A 22,500-nucleotide genomic window follows, 5' to 3' on the forward strand; every position below is an offset into this window, starting at 1 on the left:
GAATTTCATGATAAGGCCATATAAAACAAGAAACTGGATATTGAATGAATGAATGCTTGATTTCGGTTTCTTCTGCATGGAAACCCACTGCAGTCGAACGACTGAATTAAAGGTGCTGATCAAAAGTATATAATTATGAATCGATAAATCACATGACTAGCGGCAAACAGCAAACTATGTTTTATTGTATCACGTAATTATTATAATAATTACCAAGCTACTCTTCCACTCTTTCTGCCCCGGAGCTTGAATACTATCTACTTGTATTTTTTGTGTCGTGTAGTCCGCATAGCAAGGGTTTAAAAAGGCTATATATATATATTAGCATCACCCAAACTAGTGGGACTAATTCAAATCATGCATTTTGATTGGCTACGCTACTAGATGACTATTAGTAATAGTCTTCTAGTATCGAAAAGCGTAACGCTTTCTTTCGTTGTATCCTGGCCAAATAAATATTTCTTCAACTTGCATTCGCTAACTTTGTTATTGCCTTTTCTGTCCACCTAGTTGGGTGATACTTCTCCCTCTATTGACCCACGGGTCAATAGCCCATTCGGCTTCGCCTCATCATGGGCTATTGACCCGTAGCCCTTGCGGGCTACGGTTCTGATTGTTAATTAGAATCGCCCCTTGTTCGCCGATCGGAACTCACAACGGTACCAGTGACCCAAAGTCCGATTCAAAATGCTAGCGCAAAATCTAATTGTTTTATTTCTACCAAACAGCGAAAGTCTCTACCCCACGACTAAACCCCTTCCTTGCGTTCTGCACAAATCTAATATTCTCAACCCTCTTAATTAATAAGGAAGGACGTATGCGAATGAGAAATTCTGGTATAGAAATTAATGCAAAACTGAGAGGATTTCTTTTCAAACAGAACAAGAGACGATGAGGTAGGAGAACGGATCCCTCATAAATGGCCTCTTCCAATGATAATTTTTTTTAAAAATCTATTTCAAGTATTGGTACAAAGATATGGGATAGTATTCCCGACAGTTATCGTGCTCGGCCTAAATATAAAAATAGAACCCTATAGAATCGGCTACTGGATTCTCTGATACAACAGAATATTTATGTTGCCGTTCATACTTTAGTTGAAATTTTAGTAAATATTAAATTTAACATTTTCAGCTTAGTTTCAGTTATATGTTTGTTTTATTCCACCTACTTTGTAATTGTACTCCCTGTCATTTTAATCTATATGTTGATGTTCGTGTATCTGTTCTCATTATTGTTGACTCTCAACCTCTGTTATTGTAATCTTTTATTTTTCCTACCCGCCTCGATTCGCTAGGCTATTTTGCCGGTAAGGATCAATGAAAGATGTACGAAAGGTGAATGTATAATAATCTTCAACTAAATTTAATTTTAGCTACGCAGCTAATTTTACAGAGCCACCTTATTGGCCAGTTGTGATGACGTAATCAAAATTAAATATGTGCGGTTTTGGGAACGAGACCTTAGTTTTGTGAAACTAAAAATATATTTTTAAAAAAAACTATAATGGGGCATGGGGATCCATTCTCCACTGTAATTATTTCTTAAATTTGTGATTGTTTGACGCCCCCTCTATTAAAATTCTTTAAAAGTTAGGAACTTTTCGCAGCTGGTCTCGTTTGTCCACCATTGTTGGTGGCAGCATCACTGAAGTAAAACGCACAGGCTCGAACTTGTCAATCCATCGATTCTCTCGCTGTTAACTTTCTGAATCTTCTCTCTGCTTTCATATAAGTGGCAATTCTAAGTTGGTGTCATGTAATGTTCACTGAAGTGAAGGTTGGTTTTGGTGGATGGCTTGGAATGCAATTGGAAAAAAACGAAACACGTTCGACATTTGGAACATGAAAGCTTACCGAACTTGCTTTTGTGAAAGATGAATGTTTTGAAGTACGGAAGAGCTAAGGTTTGTAGGACCGTATGAAAGTACATTCAGTCGTTAGCCTGAAGTCACTTCCAACTTTGATGTACGCGTTTTGCGCAAATCCTTGCTTTAATAAGTCGTAAGCGTGAAGGTTTGAAAACATTGATTTTTTTTATGACTGACAAAGGAAGGGGATATTGTTGCCCTCCGATCACATGAATGAATGAAATGAATGAAAACCATGATTTAGCTCCAATAATTTGTGACTGTACCTGAAGCAGCACTATTTACAACGCAGTAGAGGGAAGCGGAACTAGTAGCTAGCAAAATTTATACGTAGGTAGAGGTGGTTGGTGATCATAATTATTGGAGGATCAGGAGGGATCGGAGCTTATAACTTGCCCATTTTGGCAACGGGGCATTTCGTAATATTTCGCTAATATTCGTACTGAATATTTCTTGTAATATTTCTGAATTACTTCCCACTCCTGATAATTTTTGCGCACCCTCTTATTTGAGCAGGCTCTATGTACGTGTTGTGTAAGTGACATTTGCAGGCTAAATGGGTCTAATCCTTCCCAACCCACTGTGAAAAAATAAATGAGACATAGTCATCTTTGGAAAGGATCACAGGTGTCTCAATTATTTTTCTTTTTCACATTTTCAGACACCTTTCTATCAGGATAACAGCCCGCTATACTAGAGGAATGTGTTTTTGCAACTGCAGGTAAGATAGTAAGACAACAAAAGAAAAAGAACTTTCAGTTCTTTGCTACTTCTTTATTGATGCTCTGATTCCTTGAAAATCAATATTATTATCAAGCATTCTCTAGGATAGTCGAGTTCTCAGCCTTCCTAGGACACCCTGCAAGAAAAAGACCACAGCCGGTTTGATTTCTCATCCTTTGGTGCCTATGTTTAATGGTCGTTATTATATTGTAAATATAACCAGACCGTTATTCACATGCAAACCGTGCAGGGCATATGTCGGACATTTAACAATTCGTTCCAGATGAAACCGTCAAAGGTCAAAGGTCTTCGTCCTTTCAGGGAATATGATCACTACAGGGGAGCGGGTGAGAAATTTGAACAATTAACCGAATGTTCTTTAGAAATCGTTTACACTGCCACTGGAAATATATGGCAACCACGCCCCTAGGGTCTTCTTTGGTTCAACATGGCGACTAGGCTTTCAACATGAGCCGTCATGTTTAAATAAAGCCGAGTAGACCATGGGGATGTGGTTGAATTTGTGAGATCCATTTAAAAAGAATAAATAAAGGCCGGCTAAAACACCGCTCCCCGGAAAAGAAAAGTAAAATAAAATAAACCAAAACAGGAAAAGTAAAAAGATGCGGAAGTTTATAAGGTAAAAAGAATAAATAAAGGCCGGCTAAAACACCGCTCCCCGGAAAAGAAAAGTAAAATAAAATAAACCAAATCAGGAAAAGTAAAAAGATGCGGAAGTTTATAAGGCAGCGCTTGGTTTCAAGAGGTCTTCAGGCCCAATTTGTAACTGTAAAAGGCCACTTCGGAAAATACCATAATACTCTTTGTTTGCCCCCCCCCCTCCCCCCAAATTTTGCATAAGCATTGTTTCGATTTTTTCTTGGGACTTACAATCGTCCCACGAGAAAACAAAAACAATGCTCATGCAAAATTTGGGGGGACAAACAAAGACTAGTATGGTATTTTCCGAAATGGCCTCTTGGACTCCATGCTCGGACAGGCATGGATTCCTTGATGTTTATTGATTTTTTTTATTGGCTCAATCCAAAAGTCGGTAAAGTGCGTCATCATCAAAACAAGTAGCACTTTCCACTTCCATAAATTGACTGATGATGATTGGCCAATATAGAGATCCATTGTATCCCTTGGCATTTGATTGGTTACTAAAAAAGTAAACAGATTAAAAATGGACAGTTGACCAAAATTAAAGGAAATTCCATGTTGAGCGAAGATTGGATTAGGAGGCAGCCACATAATTGTGATAATCATTTATAAAATAACTTTGAAGAAGAACTTTAAACGAGAGTTGCCATTTTATTTCAAGAGAAGGAGGGAATGCTGAGAACTGTTACCTCCAACCTTCTTTAAACGTCGGTATTTCGATAGACGAAATTCGTGTAAGGTCCACCCACACCAGACCGGCAATTGTCAGATGGACCATGCTTATTATACTGCGTGTCCGCTGAAGCTCCCCAGCACTCTCCGTAGAATTGAATGGCGAAATAATACTTCCTGAAACGGTCAAAAGGATTCGGGATTGAAACTAGAACTTACTTTTAAACAACAACTGAGACAAGCTTAATTATACCCAAACTGTCTGAATGCCGAAGAGCATTGCACATCTCTTCGTTTTATATTAGCATGCCAGAAAAATTTGAATGCAATTAGTTGGCATATCTCTAATCAATCAATCAATTAAGAGTGTGGGAGAGGCGAAGTAACTGGGCGCGTACAACAAAGAAGGAGGCAGTGTAGCCCAGTGGTTAGAGCGCTTACCTTGAGATCCAGAGATTCCGGGTTCAAGACCCACTCTGACCACTGGTTGAATTTGATTATGGTAGTCCCTGGTTCAACTTCCCAGCTGCACTTGTAAGTAGCCAACTGGTTTACCACCGGCCAGTTGGGATTCTTAGTAGTTGTTGTTGTTATTCTGTTCCGTCGTTTCGTTGTGTTTCATTGGCCCTGAAAAGCCCCTCTGGTATGTATGTGTGTAAGGAAAGGGACAAGCTTTATATCTCATGAATGATACCAAGATGCTCCATAGTGCGAAAATAAGCCTTAGTAAAACGAGGACAAATGTGGAACAATTAAAATTTTAAATTAATCGTATGACATATTCCTCCTTCCACAATATAAGAGAAGCCTAAGTAAATGGTGTCACAAGATGCGAATAAATATTTAATTACATACTAACTTCGTGGAGTAATAGTTTCTTAACTGTAACGTTAGCTTGCCCTTAAATAATTAGTAATGACAGTAAAATAAAAAGAACAAGTAAACTTACTTCTTTCTTTTAGCTATTTCTGAGCAATTTCGAACTGTTTTTGACATATCACGCCAGTCGATGTACTTGCGCAAGCTCTCGAGCATATGATCGCCCATGGTGCGGTCTTCGGCCTTGTCTTTGAAACAGCCGAGTTCTTCTGCAACAAGAACATTTGCAGAAGAAAGGGGTAAATTGAGCATTTTTGATTTATCTTTTGATTTAAGTTTTGTTTTGAAATTTGCCCTTATCGGATATATTTTAGTTCTGGGCTAATACAAAATTATAGTTCTTTTCCAGTATAAAGATGAAAGAGAGAATCCGCTTAAGAATCATGACGTTATTTTGAATCACGGATATGGATAACCACGGCGTTTTAGCAAAAAGACCAGCAGCCAAGTAGTAGCAAACGATGGACACTTGATAAGATACTGTTTAACGTTTTCCTTTTCGTTTCCACACCTGTACGGTTCGAGAGCCTTTCAGCGTGGTTCACTGCCAAATACCCTTTTTTTCAGTGTGTAAGCGCTGAGACACGAGAATATTAGCTTCAAAGATACTCTCCACATGCACACCAAAAAAAAAAAAAAAAAAAAAAAAAAAAAGGAAAAAAGCAAGTGATTTAAAAAGTCAATTCAGTTAATAGACGTCCTTTGAATGAGAATAAACAAATTTCAGAGACGTCGCCTTTCGTTGTTGAATTGCCGGCGGCTGCCGTCTTGAATGGTAGGGAATTTGAGGACGAAGTTTATGCCGGTAGAAACGTAACTTTGGGTTATGTTGTCATTTAGCTTTGCGATAATTTTAGCTTGTTCATGTTGTGAGAGTATCCTACAGCTGAATTTTTACGAAAGGTTTTGAAGTAAAGATTGATCCACTCCAACAAAAGGAAAAATACCTTCCAACCACAGGAAATAATTTCAAGTCAATTGGACGTCCTTGGAACGATAATAAATAAATTTGAGAAATGCCATCTTTTTTGGTTGCTTAATTTCCGGCGGCCGCCATCTTGAATAATTGGGAATTCAGAAACGACCAAGGCCCAACGTCACTTCAAAACGTAACTTTGTGCTGCGTTATGCGTTTTACCTTTGCGATAATTTTATCTTGTTAATGTTGTGTAAGTATCTTATAACTAGATTTTTTACGAACGGTTTGGAAGTAAAGATAGATCATGAACAAATCTCTCTTTTATGCTCACGGTGTCGTTAGTCGAGTACGGAGAAGAAATGTATACAAAAATTCCTCTTTTAGCCAATGATGTCATTGCTTTTTGGCGTTGTCGTTGCCTCAGCCGTCGTCGTTTCTTAAACTCCCTAATTGCACCATGTTACGGTTATAGCAAAATGTCTTTGCAATTGTGTCAATACAATTGGGCAATTCAAAAAAGAAGATGAACGAATCTTTTTTTTTTCCTCACACAAACACTTTTTTGACCAAATTTGGTTGCAAGCAAATTTTTCGAGTTCCTTGACGTAGTTCAGGTGAACAAACAAATCTTTATTGCAAACAACGGTTACGTCAAAGAAAATGAGTGTTAGTTAATGAACACGGGGAGAGAGTATGCTTCTCCAAAAGGGTCCCGGGATCAAGTCCTGGATCACGGAAAGGATATGTTTAATTGCCGGGTTGGTTCTGTACTCAGCAGGGCAAAAGTATTTTCTTGTAGGTAGTCTGCTAGTCCTCTCCCCCTTAAAAATTCAACATGTTCTTCATTTGATTTCTTTTAAAATACTTAAAAATTATTTTGTGTCGCTCTCTCATAGAATATAATATTGTTTCCAGTTTAGTGTTACTGACATCACGGGGTTGACCACGAAAAAATCTTCAAACTCAGGACAAATCGTTGCAAAGTACGAGCGATTATTTTGTGCAAAGTCGTTCTCTGTTTTTTTAAAGAATTGTTGTGAAAACTCTGAATAATACCATTAAAAGTGAGTGATTGAATGCAATACTGGAAAAAAGGGTTTCTTCTTGTGCGATAATAGCGCCATGTTGCTTCTAGTATAAAAAACAATTGGGTTGTCCAGCGGTTGTACGGCATAGTGCAAAAAGAGTAGGATATTCCTAAAAATCCGCGATTTCTAATCATTGTGCCAATGCCAAGGACCGTATTTAGAATCAAGTTTCTTGGTCGCTCGCAATGGAATCCTCGATCACAGATTTCGCACGTTAAAATGCTATTTAGTTGTATCGGGTTTAATCCCGTGGAAATCTATTGAAAGTGTGAACTCGGAATAAACTATGATTCTTATTTGTATTACTCGGCCCAAACCCTTTCTTAGACTACAGTAAATTACCGTTTGGAACTATTTTCACGAATAGAAAGAATGTGTCACGAATTTTCCACGCACCGATTTCGCAGTTAAGTCCTAAAAATCCTTTCTGACACTTGCACTTGTATGTTCCGTTTTTGTTTTCGCAGGTTCCATTTTGACAAGGGCTACTTTCTTTGCATTCGTCTATATCTAAGAGGCAAAAGACCAGAAAGTAGAAAATTACTAAATTTAGGATTATTACTTACTTTTAGTTATGACAATAACAAAGTATTCTCGTTTGTCTCACGATGTGGTCACTTGTGATGTAGCGGAGCATCCTGCTTAAAAGGTGACGCGTAACCAGTCGACCTCATCGCCTCATGAAGACTAGCAGTATGGAGTCGAACATTGCGATCTACATCACAAGTGACCACATCGTGAGACAAACGAGAATACTTTATTATTGTTGTACTTCACCACGATGAATAACAGCAACCTTTTTTTACGACTTATGAGTGAGCAATTCGGAGTTGTGAGTGTTCGGTCCCTCAGCTTCTCAGAGTGGGATACCGACTCGGAGACGTTGACATTTCTTCTCAATGATAACTCTCTGTGAAAGCGGCCAATCATAAAAACGACTACTTTCTCTCTGTGAAGCAGCCAACCCAAAGATACCGCCGTATAACCAACCTGAGGGGACTTCATCTAACGTGTAATCACCTCTTTCGCAGTTCTTTCCTTCAAAGCCTTGGACGCACTTGCAAGTGTAATTACCAACCGTTGTAGAACAATTTCCGTTGTTCTGACAAGGAATCTTTAAGCATTCATCAATGTCTAGAAAGCGAATTTTTGAGCTTTCGTCTCGGTGAACATTGAACTTTGAAGAAACATTCACGTGTAAGGGATGATGGAGAATATGTGAAAGTCACATGTTGCAACTAGGGATTTGAAATGATTTTCATGGGAAAAAGATCACCGCTGTTTATTAAAAAACTTGAGCAATTGTTGCAAAAAGACGTGAATAGAATTCAGGCTTTAGCCACATATGTCCAGAAATGCAAGTAATAGGCCGTTTCCTAGCCTGCGTAGCAAGCGTTCCTGTTCGACAGAAGAACTCCGAAACGATTTTCCGGAAACTGGCCGCGCGAAAGTTGGGGCAAGAGACTGAGGAAACGCTTGCAAGAAGACACCCTATTCCTGAAAGACCCGTTCGCCCACGAACGGGGGCTTTTGATTGGTGTGGCACAGTCACAATGATTGACAGGTGACAAATTTTCAACCAAAATGTTTCTTGTCAGTTCTAGCGTGACAAAGACAATGGCGGAAGATATGGAAGGTTTGAATCGTGTGTTGAAGCTGAGCGAATCGGTTCTCGGTTTTACAGTGGAAAGGGAACAAGAACTGTCAATGCGCCATCTATTTAACTGTATATATGTAATAGCCGTTTTGACAACAGAATTCGGAAAAGCTTACTTTTTCAGATGTTTGTCATGATGTGCGGAGTTCGAAATAAATAAAAAAACCAAGATTAGGCTTCTCGAGTATCATCGCGATTTCTCCATTTCAAAGCATTATACGCGATCAAGGAAGTGGTTGAGGTAAATTTATGAGAATGACAGCCTGTGATTTAAATGGCAATCTGCACTGCTCGGACGATATCCATCAAGGAAAATTCAGTATTATTTACGCGTCAGCTGAAGCCGCTGTGGACAACTTTAAGCTTTTCCATAATTCACTAAAAGCAAAAGATTCGTTATTTATCAGAACTTTGGCAGCGCTTATTCTTGACGAAAAGTATGGACTGGACTGAAGTAAGCTTTTCGTTCGCTTGCAAAAGATAATGTATATTTACGCAGGATGAATTAATAAAATGCAAGCGAACTATCAGAATCCACATGTTTCAGGATCAAGGAAATAAACTGTATTCGTCAAATTCTCTGCTTACGTATACCTTGCCTAATGTAAGCCTGAGTTCTTTTTCAGTGATTGAGACAAGATGAAGACAATTACGTAGCTCCCCTGTTAAATCTTCTCTTATTGTGAAAAGAAAGCGGCTCCTTTGTACAGTCATGCGATTTTTTAAAGCATTTTTAATTGCTATTTCATCTACGATTTGACCAAAAACGTACTGTGGAATATCAAACTAGCGAGGACGTTTTCCTGTAACTTCCAGGAGATTGAGTACGATTCATTTCGTCAATCACTCTTCACCAAGAAATATCCAGCAAGTCGCACTAAAATCGTCGTTAGTTTTAAACTTAAACCTATTTGAATGGTTTCATGGTCAGCTTTTGTGGAGTTTTGCATTTAACGGCCTTACTACCCATCGAGCTCTGTACGAGTTTAAATTTTCCTAAATTTCGTATTTTACGAGCGCACGGGTTGCTTATACGCTCTGAAAATTGGTTGTTGTTTTTCGACAGCTTCTTTCCAACCGCTCTGAAAATATCAGCCAAAACTTTTCCGTAAGTTTCTTTTGTTTTCGATGGTTTAAACAAATTTTCGGAAGAAACATAATCAGTCGTACCCGGCCGAGCAGCTGCCGTTACAAATTTAACTTTAAAAGCACACTGGCAAATTCTGCATTGATCGCTTGGATGGGCTTCGATTCCAGACGGTGTCTCGGTTTGTTTTGACGGAAGTCAACTTGTGTTAACATGGTTACCTGTTATAGGCTAATTTGGTAATATGACGTCAATCAGCGAGTGTCAAGTCAACCATTAAAAGGTGGGCGTTTTACAAAATAGGGGGTCTTCTTGCAAGCGTTCCCTCAGCCTCTTGCCCCAACTTTCGCGCGGCCAGTTTGCGGAAAATCGCTCCGAAGCTCTTCTGTCCAACAGCAACGCTTGCTACGCAGGCTAGCCATTTCCGAGCTCATGCCTGCCTCCTCTTCAAAGCGAATCTAAGTTCGAAGTGTTTGTGATGGTAATTAGTTCTACCTTGCATATGAATGAAATCTAATTTTCATAAAAAAAGACTTTGCACTTAGACTCGCTTTAAAGAGGAGGCAGACATGAACTCGGAATGGCCTATTGGATGCACGCGGATTTAAATAAGCGTCACGGAGTGTCCCCTTGCTCTTCGGAATACAAAGTCACGAAGTGTCCCCCAAATGCTGCTCAAGTGAGGATAAACTGCTGCATTTATCCTGACCTAAAAATAACGTTAACCTTTACCTTAACCTTATTGCTACAAATAGTTTGGGACACTTCGTGTTGGATAACAAAACTTTTGGGCTGGCGTCATTAGGTCATTTCCGAGTCGCTTTTAGCCTCTGCTTCAAAGCGAGTCTTGGTGCTCAACCATTCAGATGATAATGTGTTTGATTTGCATGAAAACACACCACTCATTTCCATTTGAATGGTTGTGCACCAGGACTCGCTTTGAGACCGAGGCAAACAGCAACTCGGAAATGGACTATGACTTGCATTTCTGGACATTAGGCTTCACCGGGACTCGAACCTATGTTTGCGTGAAATTGCGCTGCCCATTGCTTTAACCTTGAGCCCTCCACCAATCACAAGTTCATTCTACATCACGTAAAAGATGAAACTATGACGGAGAAAATACATATTGCAACATCGATGGTCTTGCCCAGATTGGAATTTTGTCAGTGTCTAATAGAAAGGGGAGAAACGACAAGCTTTGACAACAATTTGGAAACGGCGATGGAGTAATTTTTGTAGGGTATGTAATTCCGTGGGATGCCTGTGGCATGCCACGGTAAGGTTTGCCGGGGGTTCCTTTTTCATCGTCGACGCAAAACGGGAAATTTGATTGACAACGAAATCCACGTGATAGCTGGAACTACAAGATGAGATGAATTTGACAAGAGTAACAATACTGTTATTTCGAGGGTTTATTCTGGCAAGGTTTAGTGTTCAGAAGGGAAACCAAGTGCCTGTGATTTCAAGAGAGTGTATTCTGGCAAGGTCTAGCGTTCAGGAAGAAAACAGAGGTACTGTGATTTTCGAGAGAGTCTATTCTGTTAAGGATTAGTGTTCAGTTGAGGAAGGTGATTTCGAGTAAACCGAAGGTAAGATATTTTGAAGGTGTCTCGAATTTTTGTATTGAATTGAACTGTGAAAATTGCATCGGGTTCGCGGATCTTACATTCCGTGTTGTGCTACGCATCGAACCAACGAGTTCACTGTTCATTCGGCCTACGTGCCAAACGAACCAACGAGTTCAGCAACCGAACCTGCGTGTTCATTCAGCCTACGTGCATAACGCTTAGTCTAACATAACAAGAAGTTTGAACAACTTTGACAGACGATATCCATTGAATCAGTATATTCACAAATCAAGGATTCCATCACGGAAAACATCGACACCGTCCATTTCGAAAGTTGGCTCAAATAATTGTTAAATTGCAATTGAAGATAAGCTTATTTAAGCCTCGAGAGTTTGACTCTATTCGAAATTTTCACAGTTCAATTCACGAGTCGACAATCATGCTAGGTGTATTTTTAAGGTTTTGTGTATTCTTGCTGACATTGAGGGTACCTATTCACCAAAACGTACATGTAAATAGTGTTCACGAGAAGGTTTATTCCAGGGGATGTTTATTTTATTTTCAGTGTTCAATTGCTAACATTTTTAAATACAAAGGGAAATATTTGTTAAGAAGAATTCCTCATGCTTCCCATGGAAGCTTTAATCCTTTCGTTATCTCGAATAAACAAGCACACATTATCAATGGAAATATACCAGTTTATACCAAAGAAACAGATAATGTCATCGCGATCAGGGAACAGCCACCAACGGGGACAAACGACCGAAGACAACATTTCATGAATTACTGTTTAACTCACCCAGAAAAGTTTTCATGTGCAGTAGACTGTTTTCATGAACTTAACTATGCAATCTTTAAAGATCTTATTAGACATATTGAACGAAATGAATTTTTTGAAATCTTAAACGAGGCATGTTTTCAGTTAGAAAATTCATATGCTTCAGAAATTGATATGGCAGCCATTCGAGAACCAGTGTGGGCGTATTTAAGACAACATTGCAACTCATTTGCTACTATGTCTGATCATGCTGTCTTTAGTGACATATTCACCTTGAATACAGTTGGTGTGATGACACAGGAGTTAAAACGACTTTTTCTTATCCAACAGACTGACCAGTCGATTTGTACATCATGTGACAGTACCATTGTAAAGCAGAGAACTATATTTGTACTTTACATAAGTTCCGTAAACATGACTCAAAGAAATTTTGACAATTATGTCTCTGAGGCTATATTGCCTAGCACTGCTGCACTTTACTGTGATTTGTGTCAAAGCCATTGTGGCGATATCTCAATGTTGCAACATTTTGTTCTGCTTCCAACATTTTTAACTGTAGAACTGTCATCAAATTGCATTGATCAATTAATTTTTCTAGTTACAATAGATGTATTGGGTCAAAATTACACACTTGAAGGTTTGGTTAGATGTTCAAGCCATCATTTTACAGTGGCTATAAAAGCTGATAGTGGGTATATATTGATGATATGTGTGTCTCAGTCAAAACATACACCTCATTTCAAGATCTTTTACATAATCACTCTAGTGGTTGGTTTTTTGCTATTTTCAGAAAGTCTTCAGTTAGAGTTGGCAATGATGATATACAAACAAATTTTGCAGCCAGTCAAACTCCGACACAAAACTTAAATGACGTTCCTGTTAGCACTTTGCCAAGAGATACTCCAAGCATTAAAAACATTACTAGTGTCACTATAACAAAAAGCTCCACAGTAGCTCTTTATGGTATTTGTTTTTCTGTGTTGAAACCTTGCGTCTACTGGAAGTCTGATGCATCAGATGCTATTGTTAAATGTGGAAGTGCTCTATTTTCTGACACCAGCAAATGTCAGCCAAATTCCGGTAAACTACATGTATTCCAGAATATTAATATATATGGTGCTCATATTGATGTTAACTGTGTTTCAACTACTACTGGAACCCTTGTGCGTAGTTCATTATATAGTAAGTGTACCCTGAGGAGCTCCGTTTTGCACAATATCAGTATAAGTACAGGATTTTTGCTTCACTTTTCAAACCTTTGCTTAGGTTGTGTTTTTCACAAAATTAAGAGAGGTACAAGATTTTTTCTCTTCTCCTTGAATGAACAAGACACACTAGACATCCATCAAATTGATAATGCAAAATGTTTAGTTCAAACAATAACAAATAAGGTAATATGTGATGAAACAGAGTATGTCATTCAGTTTATATTATGCTCATGCAAGTTAACTAGAACAGAGAAACAAAAGATTCTTAAATGCCAGAAATATTCTGAACAGAAAATAGCAATTTCAAGAAAGAGGAAAAAGTGCTATGCTGAATTAGAACCTGTAAAGAAAAAACTGCGTTTGGATATATTGAATCGCTATTACAACAATGAAAAGCAAGACATTCTCAGTGGTCGTGCAGAAAAATATAAATCCATGTCTGCATCTACGAAAGACAGTTTGTTGGCCAAAGTAAGACAGGCTTATCAACAAATGGGAAGCACAAAAAAAGAAAAAATTCTGGCAAGAAAGAGGACAGAGAGAAGCAATGCAAGACAGTTAAATACTATTATACACAATGACTTAAATTCCTGCATTGCATCTTTTAAAGAAAAAGTGAGAGAAGGTCCTAGTTACATCTGTACTGTATGCAACAGACTTCTTTATAGGAAAACTGTTACAGAATTAAAGAAAGGCAAATATGACATTCAGCATATTTTTACTAGAAAACGTTCTTTTGATAACAAAGAATACATCTGTAATACATGTTCTTCTAAGTTATTAAAGGGACACATCCCATGTCAAGCTGTACATAACAAATTATTGGTTGATGAAATTCCCTCAGCACTTAAAAGTCTAGAAAAACTTGAGCAAATTCTCATAGCTCAGCGGCTTCTCTTGCAAAAAATAGTTATCATCAGGCCTTCTGATAGGGTGCGATTAAAAAACGCAAATCATGCGATTTTTTCAGGGCAGATTGTGCGATTAGAAAGGCTAATTATGCGATAAATAATGTAAATTATGCGATTTTTTCCTCAGCAATTTTAAGCTTGTTTTATAAGGTTTCAGGTTAAGAAAAACACTTTTTTTGCTGCCCTAAAGACATTTTGAACACAAAGGAACAGTAATTATGTATCTCGATCGACATTAGTTGGGATAAATAAAAAAAATGAGGTCTTCTGCACTACCGGTGCACCACGTTAAAAGTTGAAAGGACACAGCTAACATGCCAAATGAATGATCAAGGTGCTTGTCAACCACGAACTTCCGAAGATGGTCAATCACAATAGGGCCGTACCCCCATTTATACGAGAGAAATTAAGCCACGGCTTTCTCTGGCCGCGGCTTACAAAAAACTCGAATGTTCACCCCGTATAAATAGCACAAAATCCACGTTCACGTCTTTTTCAAGCCGCGGCTTATATTGACCTGGGAATATATAATTTAATAATTATTCGTATAAATAGTTCCTTTTGCGTATTTTGTACACCGTGGCGAGAGTAAGCCGCAGCTTGTTTTCTCTCGTATAAATGGCCCTAATATTGCACGACGAGAAAAACATCAGTCCATCGTCCACGTGGAGCGTACCTGTGAGGTACTTTCTTGCTCGATCGTGAGCTGTCAGATTGGGCGGAAGGTGGGAACTTCCTTCTTCGTCGAAGAAAAAGCGAGCGTTTTCACAACAAACTTATCCATGAGTGAGTTTTTATCAGTTTTCAACGAAAGAAACTACATTTTGCCGAAAAACTTACAACTTTGCTTATTTTTCACAAATCTGTGTCATTTCAGTGGTGTGTATATAAGGGCGTGTTTGTGTTGCACCAATAGAAGGAGACTCGTACCAGGTCCCCGACATGACAAATAAAGCCTTGAACTTCGAATGTTTACGAAATCGAAGAAGACAATAGTTTTCTAGCCTTTTTCCAAGATAAATCATCTTTAAAATGGCGTATTTATGCAGGAATTTCTAAGAAACGTGTTGATTTATGTTTCATTTTATGAATTTTGTGCGTCCTTTTGTGAATTATGCGATTTTTCGTGAATTGTGCGATCGGATGCGATTTGAGGTCCATTGTGCGAAATCGCACCATCGCGTAATATCAGAAGACCTGTATCATGCCCAAAGGTCAACAACGAAAGACCAAAGGCGCTATTTGTAATGTGCCTGTAGAATGTGATCAGACTTGCAGTAATTTGCCTAGACCACCTGAAAGGTCAGGAATAATAATGCTAAAGCTAAAAAGGAAGCTCGATTTTAGAGGTCATGTTTATTTTCAAGCTGTGCGACCTGACATCATACTCAATGCTCTAAATTGGCTGAGGATAACAATCCTTTCTATAGCAGCATAACAATCAACATTAAAAACATTGACATAAATCTCACTCAACAACAGCTGCACACTTGTTCAGAACAAGATTCAGAAATGTGTTCATTAATGGGTGAAGGTACCCCACAACACAAAGGAGTAGATGATGATAACGAAGAAGTAGAGGATCCTTTGAATGAGTTTAGGGCACCCACAACTGAAACATGTTTACAGTCTGTTCTTCCAGATTATCCTGTAACTGTAAATGTACAACAAAACAACCATACAAAATCACACGGGAATGAAATTTTCGATATTGCGCCAGGTCAAAATAAACATCCAGTTTCTTTCATGACTGACATGCATTGTGAAGAACTTGCATTTCCAGTGTTAGATTTGGATACACTGCAGAAAGATCAGTGAATTTATCACCTTCAAATTATTTCAATGCACGTCTTTTACACCGTAGTGGCAGGTTTGCAATGAATCCTGAATATTTGTTCTTTGTACAGTTCATTATAGAACAGAAAAAAGTATCAGACAGCATTAACATAGCTCTCTCAAAACTTCGTGGGCAGTCCCTTACAGCATCAGATCTAAGATCCAACGTACAAAGGTTACAGAATCTTGTTTTTCAAGACCAGGCCTATCTATTTCTGAGACATGTTCCAGGCTAACCACCCTATTGGCAAACGTTTATGTATGAATTTGTAACCATGGTGAAACAGCTTGCCATTCCAACTTGGTTTATGACTTTATCTTGTGCAGACCTCAGATGGCCTGAACTGTTTCAAATTATTGGAAGAACACAAGGCCTAAATTTAACTGATGCCCAAGTTGATGCATTGTCTTATAATGAAAGGTGCTCCATGCTGAACTTAAACCCTGTTGTTGTTGCTAAACACTTCCAGTATAGGGTTGAAACATTCTTTACCGAGGTACTTCTTACACAAGCAAATCCTATTGGCAAAATAGTACACTATGCTTTACGCATTGAATTTCAAATGAGAGGCTCACCTCATCTAGATGGATTAATATGGACAAGTGATTGTCCAACACTAACACAAGCAAACAAGACTATGCAGATTTCATAGATGGCCATCTCCAAGCGTATCTGTCACATACACAAGCAGACCCTGAATTGTATGACTTGGTTGCAACTTATCAAAAGCATAATCACTCAAAAACATGTAGAAAATACCGTAATGTTCCATGCAGATTTCATTTTGGCCAATTTTTCACAAGAAGAACAATTGTAGCAGAACCACTGTCAGAAGAATTAGATGAAGAGATGAAATGCAACATGTTAGACGAAAGAAACAAAATTCTTACTTTAGTCAAAGAACAAATAGACAAAGTGTTGAATCCAAATAAGCAAAAATATGAGGCAAATAAAACAGAGAAACAATTTTTGAGTTCACTCGGTATAACTGAAGAACAATATTACTGGGCTTTATCAGTATCTCATGATTCTGACTTTGATCTCCACTTCAAAAGGCCACTTGATAGCTGTTACATCAACAACTATTTTGTTGCTGGGGTAAAAGGTTTCAGAGCTAATGTTGACTTATAGCCTGTTTTTAATCATTATAAATGTGTAACCTATGTTTGCTCATACTTCACAAAGGATGAAACAGAATGTTCACAAGCTATTGTGCAAGCAGCAAAGGAAGCAACAGCTTTGAATTTGCCTGTTAGGGACAGTTTAAGAAAAATTGGGGCAGCCTTTCTCTCCACACGAGAAGTGAGTTCACAAGAATGTGTATACAGATGCATGCCTGAACTTTGGTTAAGAAAAGTTTTCCCAAAAACAGTATTTGTGAGCACTGATTTGCCAGAGAAAAGAGTTTGAGTTACAAAAAGCCAGCAGGAACTAGATGAACTAGACGATAACAGCACAGATATTTACAAATCAAATATAATAGAACGCTACAGTATCGGACCAGATTCGAACACTACCATTGATAACCTGTGTCTAGCTGAATTTGCTGCATACTACTATAAAGAATACAATACTGATCCCACAAAGAATAATGCACAACCAGAAATTCTTACAGATGATCTAACAGAATTACATATTCAATCTACCACAAATACAGATATCATCAGCTTGTTACCTCCCAAAATTAAATTACTTAACACTAATGAAGTCATGAAATGCAGGAAAACTAGGGATGTAATAAGGTATCATACACCAAACAAGACAAAAGACCCTGACAAGTATTTTCACCACTTACTTATGCTGTATTATCCATGGAGGAATGAAGATACTCTTCTAGGTAATGAACAGACATATGCATCTAAATTCTATGAGTCTGAAGTGCACGCTACTGTTGAGAAAAATAGAACAAGATTTGAACCCGATGCAGATGCTGTCTCAGAAGCACTAGAAGCTTTAAGAAAGAGTGAAGGCAATAATCTTCTCCATTCCTTCGACTCTTTAAACGATCAGGAAAATGAAGACTTGCAGTTAGACATGCATAGCAATAGCAGTTGTGATCAGGAATCATTTAACAAACAAGAAGCTTCACATCTTTCCTCCACCTCTAACAGCCAACGTGCCCCAATACTTCCAACAGTAGCATACCACATTCAACCAACTGAGATTTCTGATGACTTGCTTCGGGAATCTGTGAGGTCACTAAACGTTCAACAGCGTGCTGCATATGATTTGCTCCTATCTTGGTGCCGAAACAAAGTAAAAAATATCCGCTCTTTAACACCAAATGAAATCAACCCAATATATCTCTTTCCCAGTGGAGGTGGCGGATCTGAGAAAAGCCATGTAACAAAGTTGATATACCACACAGTAGTAAAGACATTTAAACATGTAGCAAGTAACCCTGAGCTACCAACAGTACTGTTAATGGCCCCAACAGGTGTTTCTGCCATAAATATTGAAGGAACAACAATAAATACAGCATTGGCTATTCCTAAAGATGCAGGTGAAAATCTCCCTGCAATGTCTGATCAAAAGAAAACTCAAATGAGACTTTCATTGTCTGAAATAAAGCTCATTATAATAGATGAAGTTTCCATGGTTTCTAACAGGCGTGTTCTTCATATACACCAAATACTGAAGGACATATTTTGCTCATCTAGCTCTGAACTGTTTGCTGGCATAAGTGTAGCTGTTGTAGGAGATTTTTATCAGTTACCACCAATAAGAGAAAAACCTATTTTTGAGAACTTCAAAAATAATTCTTACAATCTGTACCGACCATGGCTTGTGTTCAGAATGGTAGAACTAACTGAAATAATGAGACAAAAAGATGATCAGCACTTCATTCGACTTTTAAACAGATTAAGAACTGGTTCACAAACAGAACAGGATATAAACTGCATTAACTCTCGATCAATATCCCCATTAGCTGAAAATTATCCATCAAATACACTTCACATTTGGGCAGAAAATGATCCTGTAAATGAGCACAACAACAAACACTTGAACAGCTGTCTACGCCTTTGTTTGTACTTAGAGCTACAGACCAATATCCACCAAATGCTACAAACCAGAATATCAATACAATATTGTCAAGAGGGAGATCAGAAACAGGAGGACTAGATTTTGAAGTTAAGATTAAAGAAGGAGCAAGAGTAATGCTTACTACCAATGAACATAAATATTGCAGACAGACTAATAAATGGCCAAATGGGAACTGCAGTGAAGGTTGATGTCAACAAAGTTACACAAAAACCAAATGTAATTTATGTAAAATTTGATGACAAAAGAGCAGGAACCAATTTAATACAGTGCTGTGACAGTCCATTTGCAAGACAACATAGAGTTGTTCCTATTGAACCAGTACTAACAAAGATAAAACTACGACCAGGTAAACTATCTTCTCCAGAAGTACAACGTATTCAATTTCCAATTACCCTTGCTTGGGCATGCACAGTTCATAAAGTGCAGGGCTTGACACTGCAAAATGTAGTTATTAGCTTCCATTTAAACAAACCGAAATCGTTCAATTATGGACAAGTGTATGTTGCATTGAGCCGTTCAACTTCTCTTCAAGGACTCCATATTCTCGGCCAAATCAATAATAAACATGTGAAAGCAAATCCTAAAGTACATAATGAATATGACAGACTAAGAAGATTAAATGCAGAGGATATACAAAAAAACACTAACACAGATAAAGAAAGGGCACAGGATACCAATTCAGCTTTAACATTATCCCTCCTAAACATACGCTCTCTCAGGAAACAGAGTTCTGATGTTAAATGTGACTAAAATCTTTTCAAAAGTGATATTCTAGCTTTCACTGAAACACAACTTTTACCTGGAGATAATGACTTCGATATTCTACAAAATTTGACTCCCTTTACCTTATACAGGTATGATCACAATTCAGATAAATTTTGCAGTCTGGCAATCTGCGTGAAAAATAATTTTCACATTTTGAACCAGGAATACTTCCCTACTTTAAATGCTGTTAAGTTTGTTGTAACTTGCGACACAAATGATGTACAAGAACCACTAAATACAGGGCGCGACGAAAGTGCTGTCCGATAGCCCGGGGCTACTGGAATGACTTGTCGGGCTAGCGTTTTCTTATCGTAGCTTGCCCGACGGGCAAGCACCGTTGGTTTCTCTTTTCTGATGATAAATTGAGCTTTTATACCACAAAGTGTGTAGCAGAAGCTCCTGAGAGAAAATGATAACGTTATGAGGCCAAATTATCGTAGCGTGACAACGTTCTGCGCCGCATTTTAGTTGCGTCCGTAAATAACGTCATGACTTTTTCTGCTTACATAGCGACCGAAATATATTTTTGAATTGACAATCTTTGCCGACTGACAGCGTGCAGTGCGAGACAATCAGTCTAATTAAATTCCAGCCAAGTCACGGTGCAGTGGATTTTCTAGGTAATTTTTGTGCGTTTCGTTGGGAAACTATTGTTATTGCGCATACATTCTGCGCATCTCGAGATAATCTGGTTTCCTACCGTTGATGCTTACTAATACAGGGATGTTATTGCGCGACTTAAAACTATCCGGAAAAAGTAGATCTTAGTAAATACTCTTGGTATCCAAAAAGAAAATTGCGGGTAACCAGGCATTTTTGAGAAATAATTAAGATTCAGTTTGAGAAAAAAACGCCATACATTGCTTTGTATTTTAAAGCTTTTTACAAATATTATTCATGAATTATCTTTGAAAAATGGGTGGTTACCCCCAATTTTCTTTTTGGATTTCCATAACACTTGTTAAGATCTACATTTCCTGCATAATCATGAAACGGGGCAAAAATACCCTTAAATAGTAGGCACCGTCCTTAAATACATCTGATTATTCTTTATGAACAATTTAATGTCGGGCTAGCTCGTCAGACCTTCGGGCTAGTAACCTCAAGTAACAGCTTGCCCGAAGGGCAACCTCATCTTTTCATTTTCGTCTCACCCTGTAAATATGTCTTTTCTCTTACTTTATCGTAAAAATGGCTCATGTATTCTTCACTTTGTCAGAGGAATTGATTATTTACTTAGAGCTCACTCTATTGATATAATCCTAGGAGATCTAAATGTAAACTTCTTTAATACCATTGATATGCAACCACTTACTGACGTAATGGAATCTTTCAGTTACGTGCAGATTATAGACGAACCTACATTCATCTCGGGTAGTTTACTAGACCATGTTTATGTCAGGCAGGCAATTGAGGCTAGTATCCATAGCTCAGTAATAAGTGTATACTATTCAGATCATGATGCCGTAAGAATAGCTTTCCTAAATTAAACCTTTCTGTATTGTATTTTGTAAACATAATGAAAGAACACCAGAAAGAAACACTGTGCTCCATTCCTTACCTATCCTTACTGTCAATTTCAATGCATTAGAAACACAAAATGTAAAGTAACTGCATAGCCAACTCAACCAGGAACAGAAACAAAACAACTCTAAAATACAGAAATGACTGCTTTAAAATGTTCCCCATATACCCTCACAACTCTAGACTACCAGCAATCCCTCTTTTTGGCAAAATCTATAGTGCCAGTAAAACTAAAACAGGGAAATATGAAACGCCGTGCAGAACTCTACAAGTGACGCACACAGCTTCACTGTTCTCTCTTTGCTGACTTCTCATAGTTTAACACAACTTTCCCTGAAATTGAAAATATTACCGACCACCAGGCATACCTACAGTTAACGTTTACTCAGTTAGACATACATTACATGTCTTCCCTTAAAGGAATTAACTAAACTACAGTAGATGTGTACAGTGCAGTAATAAGTACATGTACCTATCAGCCCTGCACATGAAAGTGCATTATATTTACAATGTAATAATTTTGATACATTTGTCTTTTAGGAGAGATGTCACAACAGGGTCAATCTAAAGGTGAGTAAATAAATATTTTTTCTGAACTCTTGTATACATTTACGTCAATTATCTCAACACCAAAACACTCAAATGCTCGAAATCTAATTCCTTCTCTCCTTGCCTCTTTGCATTGTTTTTTTTTCCTTTTCGTTTTCATCTATGTTTTACCCCATAATCACAGTAAATGACCATTATTAACAATACATGAACACTTTCAGGTTTGCAAAAACGACTAAGAGTTGATGATTACAATACTTAGTTTTCTCCAACTGATGTTTTCCTTTTAACCATATGATAGGCAACAAACATGGCTTCATCCACAACTTAAGTCCACTGAAACGATCACGTGAAAAAGGTGTTCACTGGTTTGACTTTCATTTGCAAACATCACCCACAAAGGTACAAAGAGTCCTAGCATTTAATGCTCCAGCACATCAACAGATCCAACACTTTCAAGACACAAAGACCCCAGTGTTTCTTAAAAACCTCATCGTCAAACAAGATGAAAGTGATTGAATTTTCAATCAACAGTCAAATGTATCAATGGCCCCAAACAGTGACATCACCTTCAACTATAAAGAACAGCTACAACCGATGCCATCTACAAACCAGTTGCCAAGTGTAGACATCTCCGTATCGCAACTCGATACTATGACACCTAACCAAAAGGTCAATGTTACATGAACACTCTCCTTCGGTCAAAAAGAACCCAAGAAAGTTTTGGTAAAGTCAACACAAGAAGTATCCTTTG

The 22,500-nt window shown here is 38.0% G+C and overlaps 1 protein-coding gene across 3 annotated transcripts in view; it reads right to left on the reverse strand.

Annotated features, from left to right (window-relative positions):
• Nucleotides 1-2,623: 2,623 nt before the first annotated feature.
• LOC138037989 (fibropellin-3-like) overlaps nucleotides 2,624-22,500 on the reverse strand; it is a 56,424-nt gene continuing 36,547 nt past the window's right edge. Inside the window, exons 9-12 of one of the 3 annotated variants that reach the window (XM_068883820.1) lie at nucleotides 7,211-7,324; nucleotides 4,878-5,016; nucleotides 3,946-4,105; nucleotides 2,624-2,729 (exon numbers count right to left, since the gene is read on the reverse strand). In XM_068883820.1, the coding sequence (XP_068739921.1) occupies nucleotides 3,958-4,105; nucleotides 4,878-5,016; nucleotides 7,211-7,324 (401 nt within the window). In that variant the 3' untranslated portion in view covers nucleotides 2,624-2,729; nucleotides 3,946-3,957. Of the gene's footprint in view, nucleotides 2,730-3,462; nucleotides 4,106-4,877; nucleotides 5,017-7,210; nucleotides 7,325-22,500 lie in introns of those variants that run through there. The other 2 variants (XM_068883827.1, XM_068883813.1) reach the window with 2 other exon arrangements.

This window comes from Montipora capricornis, chromosome 1 (assembly GCF_036669925.1).
Source record: "Montipora capricornis isolate CH-2021 chromosome 1, ASM3666992v2, whole genome shotgun sequence".
In the NCBI taxonomy this organism is placed as follows: Eukaryota; Metazoa; Cnidaria; class Anthozoa; order Scleractinia; family Acroporidae; genus Montipora; species Montipora capricornis.